Consider the following 14,175-nt stretch of genomic DNA (forward strand, 5'->3'; position numbering starts at 1 on the left):
GGGGGGGGGGGGGGGGGGGAGGGGCGGGGGGGGGCCGCGCGGGGGGGGGGCCCGCGCCCCGCCAGGCCAAGCCGCCCCCCCCCCCCACCCCGGACGCTCTGATGTCTCCCTCCTTCCCGCATCACTCCTGAAGTCGGCCCGGCGCTGCTGAAGAGCCGGCGGCTGCACTCCAGTGCGGTGCTGGCGCTGCTGGCGGACGACCGGCACATCATCTCGGGCAGCGAGGACCACACGCTCGTGGTGTTCGACCGCCGGGCCAACAGCGTCCTGCAGCGGCTGCAGGTGGGCCCTCCCCGCGGGCCCAGATGGACCGGGGCGGTGGCTTGGCCTGGTCTGAGCTGCTCTGTCCCGTATCCCTCCCGCAGCTGGACTCCTACCTGCTCTGCATGTCCTACCAGGAGCCCCAGCTCTGGGCTGGTGACAACCAGGGCCTGCTGCATGTCTTCGCCAACCACAACGGCCGCTTCCAGCTCGTCCGGGTCCGCCAGGGAGCTTGCCCCTGCCCCACCGTCCCTGGGCCTCCTCCCTACCTCCTGACGCCCTGGGTGGCTGGCGGGTGGACCCTGGGCGAGCCCTTACCTGAGTGTCCCGTCCTTCCTTTCTGCAGTCTTTTGATGTGGGCCACAGGTCTCAGATTACAGGGATCAAACACTCGCTGGGGGCCTTGTACACCACGTCCACTGACAAGACCATCCGGGTAAGGCCCCGAGACAGGCCCCGTCCCTACCCTGGCCCCACCAGCCGGCGGCGCACGTCTTGACCTTCGCCCTTTCGCCCGTTGCCCCTCACCAGGTGCATGTGCCCACGGATCCGCCGAGGACCATCTGCACCCGAAGCCACAACAATGTGCTGAATGGGGTAAGGCCCTGCCCTACGCACCCTGCCCAGCTGCCCAGAGCACCCCTGACTACCTCTGCCCTGCCCTCCCAGATCTGCGCGGAGGGCAACCTGGTGGTCGCCGCCTCCGGGGGCCTATCGCTGGAGGTCTGGAGGCTGCAGGCCTGAGCGGGCAGACGCCGACATGGAGGGGGATCTGCCGGCCCACAGGCTGGGCCGTGGCCTCTGTTCTCGGGGGACCTTCCCCGCATGCTGGTGCTGCCTCTGCCCTGTCCCGAAGCCCTGAGGCACAAGGAGTCCGGGCCATGGTGAGCTGTGCCCCGTGGGCTGTGCCCTGCGCCAGGGAAGTGGTGGTGTTCAGGCCCACCCAGGGGACTGCTCCCCTCCCTGGGGCCCCGTTTTTGCTAGGATTTGGATACCCGCTTTCCCTTGAGAGCAAAGGAGAAATAAACCTGATGTACTGGTGTCCCCCGAGGGCCCTGCCTGTGCTTGCTTGGGACTGGGAGGCGCGGGGCGTGTGAGTCTGTGAGATGCCATTTTATGTCAAGGTGTGAGTGTACCTGCTCGAGCGCAAGCCTTCCTGCGCTCACGACCACGTGTGTGTGTCGCTGGGGAGGCGGGTCTGGCTGTGCGTGCTGTTCAGTAACCCTGTGTGTGTGTACCTGTGTGCTGCTGGACGTGGCTGTGTGCGAGGAAGGAGGAGGCTCTTGAGGATGTGCACACGTTTGTATAATGGCACGCGTGTGTGTGTGCGCGTGTGTGTGAGACAGGAAGGCATGTGTGATGCGTGTTGGCACGTAGACTGGGGCTCTGACCCTGGGTGTGTTTGTGCAGTGGGCAAGGGGATCTGCTAAGGCTACCCCACGGGGGCGGGGGAGGTGCGTGCTCATGCATCCGGGGGTGCAGGATGTGTGTGCTGCTGGGGCCAGGACCCTAGAGTCGGTGGGGGACGGGGGGCTGCGCCAGGTGTGCGGGTGGCCCCAGTGCAGGCCCCCTCTGCCCCCACTGAAGCCTGACCAAGCCACGTCCTGAGGATCCTTCACTTCATTTTTATTGAGGCCTCCTGGGCGGTCGGGGCCGTGGAGGTCACAGGATGGCGCAGGGCTTCTTCTCCTTGAAGGGGTTGGCAGCCGCTGGGATGCCCACAAGGAAGGGGTCGCTCTTGGCCTGCTCCGTGCAGAACTGCAGCAGGTCGGCAGCCGCCTTGGACACCTGCAGGCCAGCCTGGTCAGCCAGGCCAGGGCTGGCCGCCTGCCCCCTCGCCCAGACACGCCCGTGCCACCCTGGCCCTCACCTTCACGCGCTCGATGCCCGCCTCCATCCGCAGCTGCTCCACGGCCCGGCGGGCCTGCCCGATGTCGCTGCCGGTGGCCCCCTTGCTGGACATCTGCAGGGAAGTGAGCAGGGTCACAGGCAGTGGGCTCCATTCCCGACCCCTAGCCGTACGGCTACCCGAGAGTCCCCTAACCGCCTCCTGTGTCCCCCCCTGGGGACTGTGGGACGGGGGTGGTGGGACCCCGACCCGTCAGGATCACATACTTCAGCTGAGGCCTCCGGCTGATGCCCGACTGCTCAGTCCTCCAGCAGCCTGGCCCTGGCTCCCTCCCCTGCCAGCCTGGCCTCTCCAGCCCCGCTCCGTTCCCTCCCCCACCCCTGCAGAGACTTTGAAGCCAGGACACTCATGGAGTGAAATGTCACCAGCAGCAGCAGCTGCCTCAGCTGAGGGGGGTCCCTGCCCCAGGGGGCCCAGTGGCTGCCCTGGTGTCACATGTCACCTTGGCTGGGCGAGCGCAGGGGCCCTGGCCTCTCACTGACCTGCTTGATCCTCTGCCAGTGGCCCCCAACACTCCTCCTTTGCCGGCCTCTGCCCCCGACCACATCCAGAGTGTACCTTGGCTCAGGGGCAGCCCTGCCTCTCCCCTCTGTCTACACTCACCACCCAGGATCTTATCCACAGATAACTCCATCCACTTGCTTATGCTGATGGCTCCCTCTGTCCCCGTCCCCGAGCCTTCCCTGATTTCAGATCCACCCGAAGAGCCTCCTGCCTCCTCAGTCTGTCATCCTGGGATCCCAGGGATCTCTCGCCTAGCTCGGCCAAAGCTGGACTCGGGATTATCTTCTCTCAGACCTTCTACCCCCCAATTCACCACCATCCACTCAAATTCCCTGGCCCAAATCTTCAACTCCTTTGATCCTCTCTTTCTGGTGTCACCACATCTGATCCTTTCTCAGGAGCCATCAGGTCAACTTCAAATTAGGTTCTCAGTCTGGTCACTTCTCTCCATGTCTGTTGGCATGTCCCAGGTCCTGCTCCCACCTCTGCTGGCCTGGACCAGCGCAGGCGTCTCTGCCCTCATCTTCCCTGCTCTGCCCTTCCCCACTGCCCCCGTTCTCCTCAAGGCAGCCAGTGGGGTCTGGTAAAAAATAAATCACATTGCAACATGGATAAGCCTTGAGGACGTATGTTAAATGAAATAAGCCAGTCACAAAATGACCGATAATGTATGATCCCGTCTATGTGAGGTCCCTAGGGGAGTCAAATCCAGAGACAGAAAGTAGATGGTGGGTGTCAGGGGCTGGGGGAGGGGGACGGGGAGTTAATGTTTAATGGGGACAGAGTTTCATTTTGGGATGATGAAAACATTTTAGAGATGGATGGTACAACAATGCGAATGTGCTTAATGCCATAGAACTGTATACTTTAAAATGATCATGATAATAAATTTTATATATGTTTTACCACAATAAAAAATTGGTGGGGTGCCTGACTGCTTTAGTCAGTGGAGCGTGCTACTCTTGATCTCAGGGTTGAGTTTGAGCCCCACGTTGGGTGTAGAGATTAAAAATAAAAGCTTTTTTAAAAATTGGGAAAAAAATCAGAGTCTCTCATTCCTTTTTAAAACTCTCTAATGGTTGGGGGGCGCCTGGGTGGCTCAGTTGTTAAGCGTCTGCCTTCAGCTCAGGTCATGATCCCAGGGTCCTGGGATCGAGCCCCGCATCAGGCTCCCTGCTCTGCGGGAAGCCTGCTTCTCCCTCTCCCACTCCCCCTGCTTGTGTTCCCTCTCTTGCTGTGTCTCTCTCTGTCAAATAAATAAAATCTTAAAAAAAAAAAACAAAAAAAACTTCTCTAATGGTTGGGATGCCTGGGTGACTCAGTCGGTTAAGCGTCTGCCTTTGGCTCAGGTCATGACCCCAGGGTCCTGGGATCAAGTCCTGCATCTGGCTCCTTGTTCAGCAGGGAGCCCTCTGCCTGCCGCTCCCCTCTGCTTTTGCTCTCTCTCTCTCTGACAAATAAATAAAAAATCTTAAAACTCTCCAATGGTTTCCCAGCCTATTAGAATAAACCCATCTTCCTTACTACTGTCTGCTCTGGCACCTTCTACCTGCTCTGAATTCACTTTTTTTTTTTTTTAACAGATTTTATCTTTAAGTAATCTCTACACCCAACGTGGGGCTCAAACTCACAACCCCGAGATCAAGAATCACAAGCACCACCGATTGAGCCAGCCAGGAGCCCCTGAATTCATTTATCCACCTCTTTCCCTCCTTCATTCCTCATGGATCACCCTGATGCCCTTGTGTGGGTTCATTCATCCATTCAGTGTATTTGCTGAGATCACAGTATGTGATCACTGCACAGAGTAAGAGAAACAGCAGTGAAACCAGACAATCTTGCCCACATGGAGCTGCCGTTCTCATCAGGGAGGGACAGGCAACAGCAAACAAAATGTATTAAGTGCTTTGAGAGACAATGACAAGCAAAGTAAGGGTGGAATCGGGTGGTCAGAGCAGGCCTCTTGGACGAGGTAATATTTAGAGACTCAGAGGAGAAGAAGCTGGAGAAGAGGGTATTTCAGGCAGCGGGAGCAGTGGGGGCCTTGTCCCTTGGTCAGGAAACGAGCTTGGTGAGTTCTAGGACAGCGAGGAGGCTGGTGTAACCGGAGAGGAGGAAGTGAGGGCAAGTGGTGGGACAGGATTTTACTCCTAGGGAGAAGCCACCGTAAGAGAGTTTGAAAAAGGAATGATTTATCTGGCTTCTGTTCCATGAGCTCTCTGGCCACAGATGGGAGATGGACTGGACGGAAGGTAGCCCAGTGTGGAGGCTGTGAGAATGGAGAGAAGCACCTGGATAGATACCCAATCATGATGTTGTACACCTGAAACTAATATATGTAAATTCTATCAATAAAAAAAGGGACCTGGATTTGGGACCTATTTTGTGGGTAGAACTTGTTAGAGGTGCTGAGGGATGGGTGTGGGTGTGAGAGAAAGGAAGACATCAAGCTCAATTCTCCAGTGTTGAGCCTACTAGGTGCACCGAGGGCTTATTTGCTGAGCAGAGGGCTCTTTGATGAGATGTGGAAGACCGCAGGGAGATCAGGATTAGGAGGAGTGGGAACTGAGGTGGTGAGCTTGAGATCCAAGTGGGGACTGTCAAAGATGTCAAGGAGGATGTTCTCTTCCTCCAATCAAGTGGGCTAATCTCTGGCCTCAGGACCTTTGCACTGGCAGTTCTCTTTCCCAATGGTGGGGAATGGCCTCCCCAAATTTTCACAAATGGGGCCTTTCTTGGCTTTCTGGCCTTGGCTCAAATGTCCCCTCCTTGGTGTCCTTCCCCAACCACCTGTCCCTGCAAATAAGGCCACCTCCCCCTCCATCCACCCCTACCTCAAAGACACATCATAATTTTTGAATCCTCAATAGCACTTACCACTATCGTTGTTAGCTTTCTAGCTCCCCAAACTGTGGACTCCAGGAGGGCAGGGTCTGCATCTCCTTCACCGATAAATCTGAAGCGCCAAACACAGAGCCCAATGTACAGTATAGACTCCATAAATGGTAGAACGTCTGGTTAAAAAATTCCCCCCGGACCAGACCCTGTGCAGGGCTAGGAGGATTCGTGAGATACAGACCCCACCTTCGAGGGTCTCACAGTCTTGCTGGAGGGAAAGAGAGGTCAGCCTTGGGTCCCAGGGGAGGTCCCTTACCCAGAGGAAGGTCAGGGAAGGCTTCCCAGAAGAAGTGACAGCTGCAACAGCCCGGGGAAGACCAGAGGGTTACACAGCATGTGGAGGAGGCTCTGGAGACCTGCGAGGTACGGACAGCGATCACTAAACCATTTGACGAGAGACGCTCAGGGGCAGAAACTATCTGACATTTCCTGATGACTCGAATCCTGTCCAAGGGCGACGTCTAAGAAGCCATCCTCCTTCCCCAAAGGGACAGAAACGAATAGGAAAGCGCCGCGCAACGCGGTGGGTCTCCAGCAGGCGGCAGTGAAAGTAGGAATCTTCATTCATCTCAGGCTTGTCAAGACGAGACAGGGAATAACGGCTCCTCGCGGCTTCCGTATTACGGAACGCGCGCGCAAACATGGCCGCGCCCTGGATTATGGGAATCAAAGAGGGTCATGTGACGAAGCAACTTCCCGTCCCCTTCTGCAGGTTTTCCCGAGCCCTACTTCCTGCACTGTCGTACAGAAGCGCGTGCCGAGGCTTAGTGCGTTTGGAGGCCGCTGGACGCCTGGCCTGGGGCGGCTGTGATCTTGGGAGTGCGGCCGCTGGAACATGGAGGGTCCTCCGGAGGGGAAGGCACCCGCGGCGGCGCTGGCCGCTGTGCTGAAGCACAGCTCGGCGCTGCCCTCCGAGAGCTCCCAAGTCCGAGGCTACGACTTCAACCGCGGCGTGGACTACCGTGCGCTACTGGAGGCCTTCGGCACCACCGGCTTCCAGGCCACCAACTTCGGGCGCGCAGTGCAGCAAGTCAACGCCATGGTGAAGCCCGGGGCGGAACTTCCTGGGTTGAGGGGGTGTGGCCTAGAGTAGCGGCAATGCAGTACTTGGAGGGGGCGGGGCTCCCTTGTGAAGGAGGAGTGTCCTGTGTTGGGCGGTCCAATAGGTGGAGAGAGGCAGGGCCCATTCTGGGCGGCAGTTTCTGTGCTGGGGAGAGGACGTCGTCCCCTCATCCCCAAAACATCCTACAATCAGGATGAAGTTGGGACTGATTCTAGATAGGAGGCGGGTCGTAGGTAACGAGTGAAAGTGTTCTGAACGGTGCGGTTGAGGAACCTAAGTCAGGCTCGGATGGGGAAGGGGACCGGGCCTACAAAGGTCGTGCTCTCCGATTCCTTGAAAGGGGGTAAAACCTGAGCGTGTGCCCTGAGATTTGGGCTGTGGTTGGGGGTCAGAGCCTGCACAGGGGGCGTTCGTTCCCTGGCCCCATGTATTCCAGGTAGAAGTGGTAGGGGCTAGGGCTTGGGGGCCAGAGGGTAACTTGACCCTGCCCTTAACACCTAGATAGAGAAGAAACTAGAACCGCTGTCGCAGGATGAAGACCACCATGCAGACCTGACCAAGAGCCACCGCCCACTTACTGGCTGCACCATCTTTCTGGGCTACACATCCAATCTCATCAGTTCAGGCATCCGTGAGACCATCCGTTACCTCGTGCAGCACAACATGGTGGGGACCTGGTGCGGTTGTGGTCTTGGCCTCTTCTAGGTCTTACGGGGGCAATAAAATTATTGGTCATTTAAATGACACAGGGAGACAGGGTCAGTTTTTTTTTAAAAATTTCTTATTGTTATGTTAATCCCCATACATTACATCATTAGTTTTAGATGTAGTGTTCCATGATTCATTGTCTGTGCATAACACCCAGTGCTCCATGCAGAAGGTGCCCTCTTTAATACCCATCACCAGGCTAACCCCTCCTCCCACCCCCCTAGACAGGGTCATTTTAAGCAGAGGGACACGATCTACTTTTGTTTTGCAGTAGAGCTTTCTCCAGGGGTCACTGGGTTAGTGTTGGGAGTTAGGAGCCCTTCCTGGGATGAGGGCAGGGCCCTTCTTCCTGGGCTAACCTCACTGACTTGTGGCCGCAGGTGGACGTCTTAGTGACCACAGCTGGCGGTGTGGAGGAAGATTTTATCAAGTGCCTGGCACCCACGTACCTGGGCGATTTCAGTCTCAGGGGGAAGGAGCTACGTGAGAACGGGATCAACAGGTTGGGGGCCCTGAGTGGTGCTGGGCAAAGGAGGTGGGCGGAGGGTCCTGGGGCCTGATGCCCACGTGCCTCATTTTCACAGGATTGGAAACTTACTGGTGCCCAATGACAATTACTGCAAGTTTGAGGACTGGTTGATGCCCATTCTGGACCAGATGGTGCTGGAGCAGAACACGGAGGTGGGGCAGGAGCGACCTGGGGGCCGGCGTGGTAGGAGTCGGGAAGCACTGCAGGCTGAAGTCCAATGTCTCCTCCTAGGGTGTGAAGTGGACACCTTCCAAGATGATTGCCCGCCTGGGCAAGGAGATCAACAACCCAGAATCAGTGTATTACTGGGCCCAGAAGGTGAGGGGCTGGGTGGGGCACGGATACCAGGCCTTGGCACATATTAGCTTGTTTCACCTTCATCGCCACCTGGAGAACCAAGTCATCATTTCCACTCTTAGGTGAGGAACCCGACACAGAGGTTAGGTAATTTGTCTGAGGCTGCACAGCCACTGAGTGTGACCTTGGTATCCTGGCTCTACTCCTAAACCACCCGGGATCAGTTGGGGGGGTGCCATGGGTCCCATGCTCCTCCAATGCGGAGGTCCAGCGGTCAGAGTAGTGAGAGCTACACGATCCTTTGTGTTCTGTCTGGTTTCATCACATATGCTTCTTCATCTGTGAGGGCGGTGCTGTTGCTGTCTCCATTTTATAGTTGAGGAAACTGAGGCCCAGACAACTTAAGCGCTCTGCGCAGAATCAGGCAGAGGAGGGGATGCCACTGGGATGGGGCCCAGCCTGCCCCCACTGGGCTCTGAGCTCCAGTCGCTCTTGTCTTGCTGTCCCCCAGAACCACATCCCTGTGTTTAGCCCAGCGCTCACTGACGGCTCCCTGGGTGACATGATCTTCTTCCATTCCTACAAGAACCCCGGCCTGATCCTGGACATCGTCGAGGGTGAGGTGCTGGGGCCACAGAGCGGGGGAGGAGGGCTGGCTGGGTCCGTAGCCTGACCCCAGCACTCTTCTCCCAGACCTGCGGCTCATCAACACACAGGCCATCTTTGCCAAGAGTACTGGCATGATCATCCTGGGCGGGGGTTTGGTCAAGCATCATATCGCCAACGCCAACCTCATGGTGAGTGGGGACAGAGTACCTGGTCCCTAGTGAGGGTGGTATGTGCGCTAGGCCTATGCCATGTGCCAGGGAGACAACTGTGGACTAGACAGGCCAGGATCCCTGTCCTCCTAGACTGATGTTCTAGTCAGGGAGACCGGCAGCGAACAAGCGACATGCAGGTCACGTGGCAGTTAACTGCTGTGGGAAAAAACGAGGGATGACATGACGGCAAGAGAAACAAGGTTCTGGGAAAGACAGCCGGTGAGCAGAGGAAACGGCCAGTGCAAGGGCTCTGAGGTGCCTGAATGAAGTCCAGGGACAGTTAGCAAGCCGGTGAAGGGGAGCGGGAGGCGACCAGCAGCTGGAGCCAGGCTTCCAGGGCGGCCACTTGAGTGCGCACAGGCGCCCTCTCTGAACAAATGGCTGGTCTGGGAGGAATGATGGGGCCAGACCCGGGTGGGAGTCTTTGTGTGTGGTGGCAGCCCCTGCTGAGTAGCTGTGGGAGAGTTGTTGCTCCCTAGTCGGTGGGTTTGGGGCAGCTCTGCCCATCAACCCTTCCAACGCCCAACCTCACACTCTGCTCACGCACTGATGTGGGGCCCTTCCTGTGGAGGGGCCACTACGGGCTCCCGGCACGCAGGACGCAGCCCTCAGCCTCTGCAGCCAGCGCCCTGATCCCCGTGTGCAGTGACTGGCTGACCAGCTCACCCTGCCCCTCCCCACAGCGGAACGGGGCCGACTACTCTGTCTACATCAACACGGCCCAGGAGTTTGATGGCTCGGACTCTGGCGCCAGGCCGGACGAAGCGGTGTCTTGGGGCAAGATCCGGGTGGACGCCCAGCCTGTCAAGGTGAGGGCTGGTCAGCTGGCTGGGGCGCAGAGTCTCCCAGAGCGCAGCCACGGGCCCTGTAGTTCACCCGGGTCCCGTCTGCAGGTCTATGCCGACGCCTCCCTGGTCTTCCCCCTGCTTGTGGCTGAAACCTTTGCCCAGAGGAGAGATGCCTTCGTGCCTGAGAAGAATGATGCCTGAGTGGCTACGGTTCCAGGGAAGTCCCCCCTCGCCTCTATTTATTAGCTTGCACACCCAACCCCTCCCTGCCTCCTCGATCAGCCTCGTGTCTAGAATAAATGGTCTCCGTGATCCTGCTGGGTCTGTGTCCGTGTCCTTGGCGGCAGTGGGTCCCCACCTTCAGCTGGTGCCACCCTCAGCCTCATAAGCCTCCTCCCGCCAGCACTGGACACTGCCCCCCACAGCGGTCAGCAGGCAGGGCTCCGTGGGGTGGAAGGCCAGTGACTGCACCACACCTGGACCCACGGGCAGGGCCAGTGCCAGGGCACCCTGTGGAGGGAAGGGGCAGGCAGTGGGTATCCGTGCGTCCCTCTCTGCTGACCTTCAGCCACCCGCCTCTAATGGCTTCCCAGGCACTGCAAACCTCAGCTGCCCCAAAATGAATCCCTGAGTTGCTCCATCCTTTGGAGCACGTGTGGCTCAGGCTGAACATCTTGGAAGTCTTCCTCTTTCACGCTTCCCACCCCATTTATCTGTCGGCAAGTGCTCCTGGCCCAGCCTTTAGACCACATCGGATCTGCATTCACAGCCACCACGTTGCTCCGATCCTGTCCCGTCCGTTCCCGGCTTCTCCACCCTGCCGCTGTCCAGGCTCCAGGGGCCCACTGGGCAGCCTCTGTGCTCACTTCGTGCATCAGCTTACAGTCACCGCTCAACACATTTGGTCCCTCAAGCCTGCCCCCGATTGCTCTTCCCACTTCAAAAATGTCCCTCCACACACTGCCCCCTTGAGAGTGACTTTCAGTCTGACAGACTCTAGAGAAGTAGGCGGAACATGGCGCATTCTTAGTTGCCAGAGAGAGCTGGGCCCTCAAGTCTCCAGGGCCCCCCAGTTTCCTCCATCCTCTTAGGGGCATTACTTTCCCTGGTCAAGCCCCAGCCCTGACCCCATGAGGCCAGACTAATTAATAGTCTGTTCCCAGCCTGACCTCCCCACCAGGCCGAGACACAGCAGGACAGGGCTCACAGGGTTTGGGACTAGAAACCATGGGGATGCTCAGAGGTAGCTCAGGGTTTCTGAACTACTGCCCCATCTCAGCTGGGGTCAGATGTGGCTGTCGGCCCCGCTCCCCCCAGGGTCAGTCCCTAGGTCGGCTGGGCTTGCTTAGTGTGGCCCTGTTGCTGCTGCCATCCCACAGTCCTTCTGTCCCCTGACCCAAGTGTGCCACACCTCCAAGCCTTAGCACACACTGTTCCCTTTGCCAGGAATGCCCTTCCTGCTTTGTCTTCTCACTCACTCCTCCAAGCCCCCAGCTCTAATAGCATTCCTTTGTGCAGGTGTGGGAGTTGCTAGGGAGTTGCCTGAGACAGAGCAGGCAGCCTGGTAAGGAGTCGGGGTGAGGAGGCTCACCTCCACCAGGTCCCAGAAATACACCTTCCCGTCCTCGGAGCAGCTGACCACGTGTGTGTCACGCTCGCTCAGGCAGCAGTCCAGCTTGTACTCCTGGTTCTTATGGCCCGAGTACCTGGGGGTGGGTGGGGTCAGGAGGGCTTGGGTCCTAGCAGAGGTAGGGGAGGGGCCCCACCACCCCAAGGACTCACTCGCCCAGCAGCTCCCCTGTGTCCTTGTCTAGAAGCCGCAACATGGAGTCCAGGCTGGACACCAGGGTGCACTGCCCGTCCCGGCTGAAGCAGGTACAAGTGATGGGGCCTGGGGGGGGGGAGGGGCTCAGGTGGGTGAAGCTGGGGCCCCCTTTGCTGCCCCCCACCTGCCCTGCCCGCCCCACAGCCCTGCCACACTCACTGCCCACATAGTCTGAGAAGAGTTGCCCCATCCTCAGGTCATAGCGCCTCACCCGGCCGTCCACAGAGCTGCAAGAGGATGGATCCAGCTGAAGCATCAACTGGGGCCAGTAGGTCCATGGCTCCAGTCCCTGTACTCTCCCTGACCCTGCCAGGACCCTGGCGGGGGGGTGGGGAGGGAGGTGGGCTTGCCCTTCCTGTGCACCCTTCGCTGTCATGCTCACACTTATGGCTACCCATGGAAAATAAACATTGAAATGAATTTTTCAGTGGAATTCCAAGGCACTGGCTTTGAGACTTACACCCAGGGCCAATGAGGACCTACTCCATTGGTTTCTGATATGCACTGAGCATCCTCTCTGGGCTAGTCCTTGGGACACGGCTACGACAAAGCCAGGAGCACTTTCTGCCATCATAGAGACTTGCTGACTGAGAGTAATCTAGGAAGGCCTCCCCAAGGAGGTGGCCTCTAAACTGGGACCTGAAGGATAAGGAGATAAACGTGTGGTCCAGGAGAAGATGTGTGGGAAGGGACCAGCCAACAGGCTGGGCAGCCCAAACTTACCCCCCACCGCCCCCACCACAGTGGGAATGGCACTCCTTTGGGTTGTGGCAACAAACGGGCAGCCCTGCTTGGGAATTTTCATTGTTTGCCTCTTGCAACTAGAATATCAACCTGATGTGGGCAGAGATTTTTCCCTATTTCATTAACTGCTGTATGTTCACTGACTAAAAAAGTGGTATGCCAGAGAGCTCAAAAACACTTTGAGTAGGTAGAAAGGGAGTCCAGGTAGAGAAAGAGCAATTGCAAAGATTCTGAGGTGAGAGCATCTTGGCATAGTAAGAAAAATGAGACCTGGAATGAATAAAACCTAACAGATCAGCAGAGAGCACTGTGCAGGGCCTTGTAAGCTGAGGTGAGAAGAGCAGATTTTAATCTAAGTAGTGAGGCAGTGGTGATCCCCAGTGGCACCAGGGGAGGGGTGAGGTCCTGGCTCCACTCACCCTGCCAGGACCTCATGGTCTGACACCTTCACACTGGATATGCCATCCCTGGCTTCGTCCAGCCTCTGCACTGGCTCAGGCCTCCGCGATCGGCAGTCCCAGCAGCGTATGCTGGAATCGATAGAGCCTGTAAGGGCCAACATGAAGGTGAGGTCGGGTTTGGGCCACAGGGGCAGTACTCTGCCTAGGCTCCAGACTCACCAGACAGGATGACTGTGGCCTCTTCATTAAACTGGACCGTGTTCACCTTCTGAGAAACAGGGATTGCCACTCAGAGGAGGCTGGACTTTGGAGGACTGGGATAAAGGCAGGGTTCCGGATGCAGGTTAAAGCAAGGGTAAAGGAGGGGCGCCTGGGTGGCTCATTCGGTTAAGTGTCTGCCTTCAGCTCAGGTCATGATCCCAGAGTCCTGGGATCGGGCCCCACATAGGGATCCCTGCTATGCGGGAAGCCTGCGTCTCCCTCTCCTTCTGCCCCCCCCCCTTCTGCTCTCTCTCTCTCTCTAATAAATAAATAAAACTTTAAAAAAAAAAAGTAAAGGCTAAAGATAGAGGAGGTGAAAGGTTTTGGGAAAACTGCATTGCTGGGCCATGGGGAAAGGAGCCTTGCTCTGTAATGGGTAGGGGTGGAAGGGTTTCCTGTCACCACCTACACGATAATGTGGGTCCTCTCCTCCACCCACGCTCTAATGAGGCCTCTTTTTGTTTGTACTCACCCCCGCGTGGCCCCGGAATTTGCGAACGACCTGCCCGGATGCCACATCCCACAGCACCACCGCCTTGTCCCCGCCGCCGGAACACAGACTGCTGTTGTCAAAGGAGCTGGAGGGCAGAGGAGGGAAGATCAGTGCTGACCTCAGATCCCAATCTCTGCACCTGTATCTCGGCCTGGCCCCCGGCTCACCCGGCCGCGTCCAGCACCTCGTAGCCGTGGCCACTGTACGTCCGCAGTAGCGTCCCTCGCAACGGATTCCACAGCTTCAGGGTCTTGTCGCTGCCGCACGTCAAACAGTAATTGCCATCCACTGGGGAACACCAGGAAGGGGTTATAGGGCTTCGGACCTCAGAAGATAGGAGGACCCGGAATGAAGAGGGAGCTCACCATTAAATCGTACAGCTCGCACTGCCCCCTGCCCGCAGTCCAGCGTCTTCACCCGTTTTTGCGGCAGCTCCGGGCCCCGTGGTTTCGGCTCAGGGAAAGCCATTTGCTTCGGGACCCCTTCCTTGCCGCCTGACACCGGTTTGCACAAAGGATTCCGAACCCTCGGAACCCACGCTTGGATGTAACCGTATTGTCTTCCGTAGCCTACTTCCTATTACTCACTTCCGGTTCAAATGTTCGGCTTTTTTCGGGACAGTGCGGGGAATATTGAAACCTGATTCCAGCTTCTAGGTTTCTTTCCCCACTTC

At 57.7% G+C, this 14,175-nt stretch overlaps 4 protein-coding genes across 9 annotated transcripts in view; 2 read left to right on the forward strand and 2 right to left on the reverse strand.

The window, feature by feature from the left end:
• Window positions 1-2,076, forward strand: part of FBXW9 (F-box and WD repeat domain containing 9) — a 6,181-nt gene extending 4,105 nt beyond the window's left edge. Inside the window, exons 6-11 of one of the 4 annotated variants that reach the window (XR_002481172.2) lie at window positions 134-282; window positions 366-479; window positions 608-697; window positions 793-858; window positions 931-1,145; window positions 1,896-2,076. Coding sequence is in view for 3 of the 4 variants with exons in the window: in XM_044913341.1 (XP_044769276.1) it covers window positions 134-282; window positions 366-697; window positions 793-853 (542 nt within the window). In the remaining variant the exon portion in view is untranslated. Of the gene's footprint in view, window positions 1-133; window positions 283-365; window positions 698-792; window positions 859-930; window positions 1,312-1,895 lie in introns of those variants that run through there. The other 3 variants (XM_021705016.2, XM_044913389.1, XM_044913341.1) reach the window with 3 other exon arrangements.
• GNG14 (G protein subunit gamma 14) lies at window positions 1,788-5,835 on the reverse strand. Its single transcript, XM_021705020.2, is given in 5 exon segments — window positions 1,788-2,039; window positions 2,042-2,083; window positions 2,086-2,224; window positions 5,552-5,630; window positions 5,829-5,835. Coding segments are annotated over 3 exon segments (297 nt in total). The 5' UTR covers window positions 5,552-5,630; window positions 5,829-5,835; the 3' UTR covers window positions 1,788-1,923.
• Window positions 5,836-6,284: 449 nt separating this feature from the next.
• DHPS (deoxyhypusine synthase) lies at window positions 6,285-10,096 on the forward strand. 3 transcript variants are annotated; one of them, XM_021705018.2, is made up of 9 exons: window positions 6,285-6,614; window positions 7,137-7,301; window positions 7,724-7,845; window positions 7,928-8,024; window positions 8,104-8,190; window positions 8,681-8,786; window positions 8,863-8,966; window positions 9,674-9,799; window positions 9,884-10,096. In XM_021705018.2, exons 1-9 carry the CDS (start codon window positions 6,408-6,410, stop codon window positions 9,977-9,979), a joined length of 1,110 nt encoding a protein of 369 aa, XP_021560693.1. In that variant the 5' UTR covers window positions 6,285-6,407; the 3' UTR covers window positions 9,980-10,096. The 3 variants fall into 3 exon arrangements, with proteins under 3 accessions (XP_021560693.1, XP_044769382.1, XP_044769401.1); XM_044913447.1 differs by lacking the exon at window positions 8,863-8,966 and having other exon boundaries at window positions 8,681-8,791; window positions 9,716-9,799; window positions 9,884-10,073; XM_044913466.1 differs by lacking the exons at window positions 6,285-6,614; window positions 7,724-7,845 and having other exon boundaries at window positions 7,276-7,301; window positions 9,884-10,073.
• Window positions 9,833-14,157, reverse strand: WDR83 (WD repeat domain 83). The gene is made up of 9 exons (XM_021705019.2): window positions 13,868-14,157; window positions 13,670-13,790; window positions 13,482-13,587; window positions 12,968-13,016; window positions 12,767-12,893; window positions 11,763-11,830; window positions 11,561-11,669; window positions 11,370-11,484; window positions 9,833-10,288 (listed from the first exon to the last, which is right to left on the reverse strand). Exons 1-9 carry the CDS (start codon window positions 13,968-13,970, stop codon window positions 10,139-10,141), a joined length of 948 nt encoding a protein of 315 aa, XP_021560694.1. The 5' UTR covers window positions 13,971-14,157; the 3' UTR covers window positions 9,833-10,138.
• Between the last annotated feature and the right edge of the window lie 18 nt (window positions 14,158-14,175).

This window comes from Neomonachus schauinslandi, chromosome 1 (assembly GCF_002201575.2).
Source record: "Neomonachus schauinslandi chromosome 1, ASM220157v2, whole genome shotgun sequence".
Classification (NCBI taxonomy): Eukaryota; Metazoa; Chordata; class Mammalia; order Carnivora; family Phocidae; genus Neomonachus; species Neomonachus schauinslandi.